Source organism: Grampus griseus, assembly GCF_964374135.1.
Source record: "Grampus griseus genome assembly, chromosome: 20".
Lineage (NCBI taxonomy): Eukaryota > Metazoa > Chordata > Mammalia > Artiodactyla > Delphinidae > Grampus > Grampus griseus.
In genome coordinates this window covers 53209276-53217689 of record NC_139014.1, presented here as the reverse complement: position 1 = coordinate 53217689, position 8414 = coordinate 53209276, and the positions used below count along the sequence as shown (strand labels likewise).

The window sequence follows — 8414 nt, the reverse complement described above, 5'->3', positions numbered from 1 at the left end:
GGCAGTCCGGGAGATCCTAGGTGACTAAGCCGCTTCTTCTCCCTTTGCAGACCCTCTGGTTTTTCTCCAGAAAGGAATGGCCTCAGAGAGGAGATAGTAGCCGAGTCTTACAGGAGGGAAATCCGGGTCTGCTGCTCATCGGGAACACCGACCCTTCCTTACAGGAGGCTCCCATAAAGTAAAGGTACAGACTGCCGGAGGCCGCTGCCGACGCTATGCCAAGCCAGAGGGGCACTGGGAGGGGATCCTGCAAGCCTGAGGCTGGAAAGGATTAAAAAGACCCTCACGGGGAGCAGTACACGGTCCCACGCCCCGGACCATCCCTCCTTCGTTGCGCGAGTTTCTCCCGCTTAGTGGGGTCAGGCGCTAAGATAACGATTTTGCCGCTTAGCCTCGTGGGAGATGTAGTCTTTCATGAGGCAGGGCTAGAAGGGCCTTCTACAAAACTTTGGCAGGAGAAGAAGAAAACACGATGCGTATGAGAATCCAAAAGATCTTCAAGCTCACACAAACTCTAAATACACTTTTTCCCCGTTCCTTAGCCTCGGGCAGTCTCCAGAGCGCTTCCAACTCCAGCCCACCTCCAATGTCCCATGTTCCTCCGCTCTGTTCGGGCCGATCTAGCTCTCTCCCGCTCGCTCGCCTCTCCGCAGCACTGTCCAATCATAGGTGCGTTCCTGGGAGTTCCCGGCGTGCCTTGCGGTTGCGATGGCTGCCTCCGGCAGGCGAGGTGCTGAGCTCCTTCGAACAGTGTTAGGGGTTTGGCCGCCGGGTCCCGACGCCGCGAGGGAATGGGTGACCCGGCTCCCCTTGCTCTTGGGCAGTCAGCAGAGGTGCGTCTCCTGTGTCTCGGGCCCGGCCTTCTCTGGTCCCCGCCTGGCCTCGGCTTCTCGCCCTAATGGCCAGAGCTCAGCCCTGGACTGCTTCCTTGGACTCTCTCAGCCAGACAGCTCGTTGAATTTTCGCGTCCCCGCCGTGTCCATGCACAGAGGTAAAGGGCCCAGATAGATTTGTCTGGGATTGTCACTATTTTAGCACAGAAAATCCCGTGTCGGGGAAACCCCTCAGTGTCTGGGGATATCGTCTTTGGCTCTGTATTACAGAAAACGATCTTGAGGCCCCGAGAGATAGAAGCGAGCAGTGAAGGATCTCATAGGAAAGAGATACTAGGTTCTAAGAGTTTTCGAGCCAGAGGGAACCGATCTGGTCACAACCACAGACGTTCACAAAGAGCAGGAGATTGAAGGGCCACAGGCATGGAAGAGTTGTGGCTCTCTGTCCTCACATGGGGAGCAAGCTTGACCCATCTACTTGTCAAGACACTGAGTTACAGTTGGCCCTTGAACAACTCGGGGCAGAGGTGTTAGGAGTGCAGAACCCATGCAATCGAAAATCCTCATATAATTTATTGTGAGCCCTCCGTATATGCAGCTCCTCCGTATCCACGAATCCCATCTGAGGATTCAACCAACTGCACATCGCATAGTACACATTTAGTGAAGAATAAAAAAACAAAATAACCTGCGTATAAGTGGACCAACACAGTTCAAACCCATGTTGCTCAAGGGTCAACTGTACACCTGGAAATAGCACCCTCTATTCTTCAAGTAGCATAGACTAAAGGCTGAACACAAAAACTGGTAATTACGATGCAGTGTCATGAGGAGCAATTACAGAAAGCCTGAGAAAGCTTGCAGAGCCTTCATTGTACTCTTAGTAGGGTAAGATAGAGCTGGAGGGATTTCTGGCTTTATCTGGTATAGAGATACTTTCACACATGTACATACATTTACTGGGCACAACTACACAATACGATTCCACAAGGTTATTGAGTATTAAGTGCCAGGCATTGTGCTGAGTGGTTTCACACAATTGCCAATGGTCAAAAGAAGGTTATACAGTAAGTAGTCATCAATACCATTTCTGTTTTACATATGAGAAAACTAAGGGGCTTAGAGCAGTTAGAGAACTTGATAAAGGCATATAAACAACGTAATGGACAAACTGAATCTCAAAGCCAGGTCTCGGCTTCAACCTGATGCATGAATCTCGTATCCATATTCCCTTTGTGGATGCGTAGGACCAAGTACCTGACAGGGGATCCATGTTGCACTACCTCTCACTCCCCTCCCATTCCCACACACAGATGAGCAGGATCTCCTCTTGGTCCATCGCCCCGACATGCCTGAGAACCCCCGAGTCCTACGAGCAGTCCTCCTGGGTGCCCCGAATGCAGGAAAGTCAACCCTCTCCAACCAGCTGCTGGGCCGAAAAGTATGCTGCATCCTTGACACCCCCGACCCTTTCATTTCTCACTTCTTACTGTGCCTTCGTGGATTGTCCTAGAGGGATCTGGGACCTCACTTGGGACTTCTTTGTTCCTGGCAGGTGTTCCCTGTCTCTCAGAAGGTGCACACCACTCGCAGCCAAGCTCTGGGGGTCATCACAGAGAAAGAGACCCAGGTGGTGGGTACTTGCAATGGATGTCCAGCAAACAGGACAGAGGTTGAAGCTAAGAGGGTCTCCCTTACTGTTAGACCTGAAGAAAATGATGCTTAGGCTCACTGCTCTGAGGGAAGGGGGCTCCTCTTCCTTTTAGGCCTGTGCAGTTCTCTCTCTACCTTCCCCCTTTGGCATCTAGTCAGAAAGGTCTCACTGCCTCTTTACTGCTTCCTAATCTTCCAGATATTCACAGTTGTTCTCTTTCTCCTGGATCCTGTCTAGAATTAAAGCAAGGCTGGAGGGTAAAAATTGGCCAAGAAGTGGGGGCAGGCTCCTGACATCAAGGGTGGGTGACCTTTCACTACCCAGCCATAATCTTTCCTCCTGGGGTCGGGGGTCTGGGCATCTCTTTTTCCTGATTTTAGATTCTACTTGACACACCTGGCCTCATCAGCCCTGCTAAACAGAAAAGGTAATATCTAGGGAAACAGGGAGTTGTAGGGGGGAAAGGTGTTGAAGAGGGAGTGGGGAGATTGCATCATAGGGGCTGGAAAACCCCCTTATCACACCCCATCCCTCCTCAGGAGGGCATCACTCCCAAGACCCTTCCTGATCTATGTATGTCTGTCCCTTAGGCACCATCTGGAGCTCTCTTTGTTGGAAGATCCATGGAAGAGCATGGAATCTGCTGATCTGGGTTAGGCTCAGGATGGGAAACTGAAGCCCAATTTACATGGTCATGGCCTCTCATTGCTGATAGTTTGGGGGGAATGGGGGTTGGCCAGATCCCATACCCTGGAAGTTTTGGGGGTTAGGGGGAATGAGTGGTCATAACCTTGTCCTCCCTACACTGCCAACTGCCAGTTGTGGTTCTTGTGGATGTTTCGGACAAGTGGACTCGGAACCAGCTCAGTCCCCAGGTGCTCCAGTGCTTGACCCAGTTCTCCCAAGTCCCCAGCATCCTTGTCATGAACAAGGTGAGCACCACCTACCTGAGGAAGGGGTCTACTTAAAGGGTCCCGTCTCACTGACCACAGTCCTCTGCCCGTCCCCCACCCCCAGGTTGATTGCCTGAAGCAGAAGTCAGTTCTCCTGGAGCTTACAGCAGCCCTCACTGAAGGTGTGGTCAATGGCAAGAAGCTCAAAATGAGGCAGGCTGTCCGCTCGCAGCCGGGCAACCATTGCTCCAACCCAGCAGCTAAGGGCCCAAACACACTGTCTGTGGGAGACCCTCAGCAGATTGGCTGGCCCCACTTCCAGGAGATCTTCATGTTGTCAGCCCTAAGCCAGGAGGATGTGAAAACACTAAAGGTCAGTTGGCCTTGACCATAGCCTGGCCCTTGGTTTCCACCATGTGAAGACAAGCCTCAGAGTTCCTCCTCTTGGAAGTGAGAGTGAGAGGAAAGTCCTGCTTGGGACTGAGATGCCTACCTACTCCCTCTGTGCCCATAGCAATACCTCCTGGCACAGGCCCGGCCAGGGCCCTGGGAGTTCCACAGTAGAGTCCTCACCAGCCAGACGCCTGAGGAGATCTGCGCCAACATGATCCGAGAGAAGCTCCTGGAGTACCTGCCCCAGGAGGTGCCCTACAACGTGCAGCAGGTGCAGGCGCAGTTAGGGGTCATGGGGCTCTCCATCAGGCACACACCCGGAGCAGACAGCTGGGTCCCGAAGAGGGCGGGGTAGGGGCCTGCCTGACCAGTCACGGTGTCTCCCTGTGCAGAAGACGGTAATGTGGGAGGAAGGGCCAGACGGGAAGCTGATGATTGAGCAGAAGCTTCTGGTGCCCAAAGAATCTCACATGGTAAGCAGGGCCGGGCTTGGAGGGGGGACCAATACTCTGTTAGGCAGGGGTTCTTCCCTGACTGCTTGGGAGCTCTGAGAGCAGGCTCACGTCCCTGTCTTTTACCCCACCCTCAGAGGATCCTGATCGGTCCGAAAGGGCACCTGATCTCCCAGGTGGCACAGGAGGTGGGCCGCGACCTCATGAACATCTTCCTCTGTGAAGTTCAGCTCCGCCTGTCTGTGAAACTCCTCAAGTGACCACCCTGATAGCTTTCCCAAGGCATCCCTGCCCAGGCTGCTGGCGGGAGCCACTGACCAGAGCTGCCCTTACCTGGGGCCTGCAGGGCCTGGAGCCGGGCCTGGACAGTGACTGGGTGGCTGGCCGAGCATGCACAGCCCCTGCCCGGCCATGCCTCCTGCTGGAGGAAGGAATCTGCCTTAGCCTGGTTCCCACGTGGTTCCTCTGCCTGGGCCTGTAGCTACTTAGGTCTTAGAAGCTGGCCCTTTGGTGTGGGAGCACTTCTGCCACCTGGCATTGGGCCGAGTTTCTTTCTGAGTTGTTAGCAGGGAGATCTTTCCCCTCTCCCCTCAGTTCGTACACCTTGCAGCTGTGTAAGGACCCACGTGTCCTGAGTGAGATAGTGCCTCCCACCTGCTCCTCAAGTCCTTGATCCCTCTCTCCAATCTCGGATGCTAATAAAGTTGAAAGACAAGCAGCATTCTGGGTCTCATCTTTATTTCTTTAAAACAGGAAAGAGAAAACGTACCCATTCCCTCCACCCCTACCCCGTTGTCTGAGCTGGAGTCTCCCTCCCTTCGGTAGGCTGCTCCAGGGTCCCGAGCAATCTTCTTGGCACGTTTTCTGGGTGCAGCAAGAGAACCGTTACCATTACTAAACTCAGTAATGGTAACGGTTTCCTCGCCACCCCCAAGTGCCCTGGCGGTCGGCAGGCTGTGATAGGCTGAGCAGTGAGAACGGTGGGCTTGCAGCAACCCCTGGCCTCTTCATCAGCCTCCAGAGCTGGGAGTACCCGGACTAGTACATCATCTATACTGTAGTGTCTCATCACAAACTTACAGTATATGATGATATCCCAGCCAGGGCCCTGCAGGAGGCATAGGGAGCATGGCTTGAAGAGCACTGTGGCAGAGAGAGCCAGGCACTGGGGGCACAGCAGGACAGGTCAGGGATGGACACAGCTCCCCACTCCCTGGCCGGCATCTCCTTGATCCTGTGGTCAAGGGCAGCCTGAAGGGGACTGATCCAAAGAGCCCTTCAGAGCTAGGGTCTGTTGAGATGTCCTTAGGGACCCAGTGCGGGAGTTTAACAAGCCAGAGGTCACATAATGAAGTGGAAAATTTCCTCTGGTCAGACCAACAAGCAGACAGACCCAGAGGAGGAACACTTACCTGGGGCTGGAACTGCAGACTAAGGCCTTTGGAAGTAGGGAAACCCTGTCCCTCCTGCCTCTCCACTCGAGCTTCTCCCTTTTAATCCACCAGCTGGCCCCTCCCCTTGGGCGGGGCACTTTCCCGGGTTCTGGAAGGCCCTGCCTCTTAACCCTTTCCCTGCTAGACTCCTTGGACTGAGGGTCACTGGCCCTTCTCCATTAGGCCCTTTGTCACATACTCTTTGCAATTTTTTTTTCCCCTCCCCCAGTACGCGGGCCTCTCACTGTTGTGGCCTCTCCCGTTGCGGAGTACAGGCTCCGGACGCGCAGGCTCAGCGGCCATGGCTCACGGGCCCAGCCGCTCCGCGGCATGTGGGATCCTCCCGGACCGGGTCACGAACCCGTGTCCCCTGCATCGGCAGACGAACTCTCAACCACTGCGCCACCAGGGAAGCCCTGTCACATACTCTTTTATGGACCTTGCTAAGCCTGCTAGGCTTGGGCCTGGCTGAAGGAAAAACAGCCTCACCCCAGCCATCCTGCAGGGCTTAATTGCTAGTCAGAACCCTGGGGAGGTGGTGGTGGTTGTTTTTGGTGGTGGGAATGTTAGTTTGAATCTCTATAAGGCAGGGAGGGTCCTGACAGCTGGATCTTGGGGCAAGCGCTGACCTAAATTTCAGTCCCCCGGCCCTTGTCTATGTTTATGCTGAACCCAAGGAGGCCGGACCCTTTGCCCACCTCTGCCAGGGCAAGGTCCTCTAGGGGGAGGGGTCCTCTGCCGGAACATTTGAGGGTGGCTGGCTGAGTCCCAAGCTCACGTGGGAGCCAGCTTAGGAAAGGGTAGGGGCTGTTCGTCAGAGCTCAAGGCCCCCAGAGTGAGAGCCCGGCAGTATTAGGTTCTCTGCCTCTGGGGAAGGTGAGACTTGGAGTAGAGACTCCTCAAAGCAGGGCCTCTGCTCCTTGGACCCCCATTCTGGGGAACACGTCTGCTTTTCTGCTCCCTCCCCTTCTCCTCTCCTAGACCATCTGGTGTGTATTCTGGGAAGCAGTTACACCCCCCTCTGCAGGGGCAGATGAGGCCAGGATGGGGAGTGAGGGGAGAGACCCAAACTTCTTTCGGTTCCTTGGAGGTGTTTTATCTCCTGCCGTTGCAGAGGCTTGACACATGCTCTTGACTCTGTTTGATGATCTTCCCTCCTTTCTTGTCTAGTTAACTCTTATTCCCTCTCTTCAGATCTCTAAGTGTCTCTTCTGCAGGGAAGTTTTTCCTGGCTAGTTAAATCCCCCTGTTATGGGCTCGTTTATTTGTGTGATTATTCACATTAAGCAAATAATCACGAGGGCCTGGTTTATTCACCATTGTATCCCTACCACAGAGCAGTGACTAAACAGGCATTCACGTCGGATGACTGATGTGATGTGGGGGAGGGGAGAGACTTTGACCTGGGGAGGCAGACTGACAAAGATGTGGCTCTCTCAGGCAAGCCATTTTCTTGGACCATCCATGTTTGCCTTTGTAAACAGGAGCAATAACAGTCCCCAGTTCGCAGAGCTGTGAGAGCTAGGTGATGAGCTGCCGGTAAAGCACTTAGCACTTAGCCCACAGAAGGGGTTAAACAAATTAATGCCTACTTCACCCGCTTCCCACAGGGGCTCACTGAAGGCCACAGGTGAGGCCTGTTGCTTCTTTTTAATTAATTAATTAATTTATTTATTTTTGGCTGCATTGGGTCTTCGTTGCTGTGCGTGGGCTTTCTCTGGTTGTGGCGAGTGGGGGCTACTCTTCGTTGCAGTATGCGGGCTTCTCATCGCAGTGGCTTCTCTTGTTGCGGAGCCCGGGCTCTAGGCACATGGATTCTAGAGCACAGGCTCAGTAGTTGTGGCTCACAGGCTTAGTTGCTCTGCGGCACGTGGGATCTTCCTGGACCAGGGTTCGAACCCGTATCCCCTGCATTGGCAGGCGGATTCTTAATCACTGCGCCACCAGGGAGGTCCCGAGACCTGTTGTTGAACATCTGAGAACTCATGAAATACTCTTGAAAGCAGCTGGAGGCCATAGAGAAAGCCCAGGATTAGAGGTAACAGGCCTGGAGTGACAGTCCCGACTCCATTGCATCCAGCTCTGTGCCTCTGGGCCAAGTGCTCTCTGCTTCAGTCTCCTCAAATGTAAAATGGGCGCTGTCCAACCTACCTCAAGCAGTGGTTACAAGGATTATGGGAGCACTCATGTCAAACACCCAGATCAGAGCCCAGCGTGCATGAACCAATGTCAGTTTCCTTCTCTCCTTTCCTGTTTCACTCTCTTGCTGTGTGACTGGGGGCAAATGCCACTGTTCTGAGCTTTGGTGATAATACGTATCTTACCAAGTTGTAAGAATTAAGTGAGAAATGTGGGTGAGAAGCCTTTATAGACCCAGGTGCTCTAACCCAGTGAGGAATTATCCTTGTCTACTCCTGCCTCCCTGCGACCCCCTTTCCTGTCCTGTGACCCCACAGATAGTCCAGGCTCCTTTCCCAGAGTAAAGCCTTCATGCACTAGGGCCAAATTCATGCCACTCGCTGGCTAGGTTTCCACTTAGACCCTGGGGGCCAAGTCCAGGGGTGAGCATGGACAGAACTCAGGGGTCCTGGAGGTAGAGGAGAAATATCTCCACCAGCCAGAGATCTTGTGACTGTGGCCTCAAGCTGGGTGGAGGAGCCTGCGCTCAGGGTGTGGGCTGAAGGAGAGCCTGAGCCTGGGCGGGGTGGTCTGGGGACCCTGATTAGCAGACTTAGGGCTATCAGGGTAGGGGCCCT

General features: G+C 54.0%; 1 protein-coding gene across 1 annotated transcript; it reads left to right on the top strand.

The window, feature by feature from the left end:
• Positions 1-708: 708 nt before the first annotated feature.
• Positions 709-4911, top strand: ERAL1 (Era like 12S mitochondrial rRNA chaperone 1; the record flags this gene model as incomplete). Its single annotated transcript, XM_082678861.1, has 10 exons — positions 709-991; positions 2147-2274; positions 2389-2466; positions 2868-2914; positions 3078-3139; positions 3307-3419; positions 3505-3753; positions 3895-4044; positions 4166-4246; positions 4363-4911. 10 exons carry the CDS (start codon positions 709-711, stop codon positions 4483-4485), a joined length of 1314 nt encoding a protein of 437 aa, XP_082534987.1. The 3' UTR covers positions 4486-4911.
• Positions 4912-8414: the final 3503 nt, after the last annotated feature.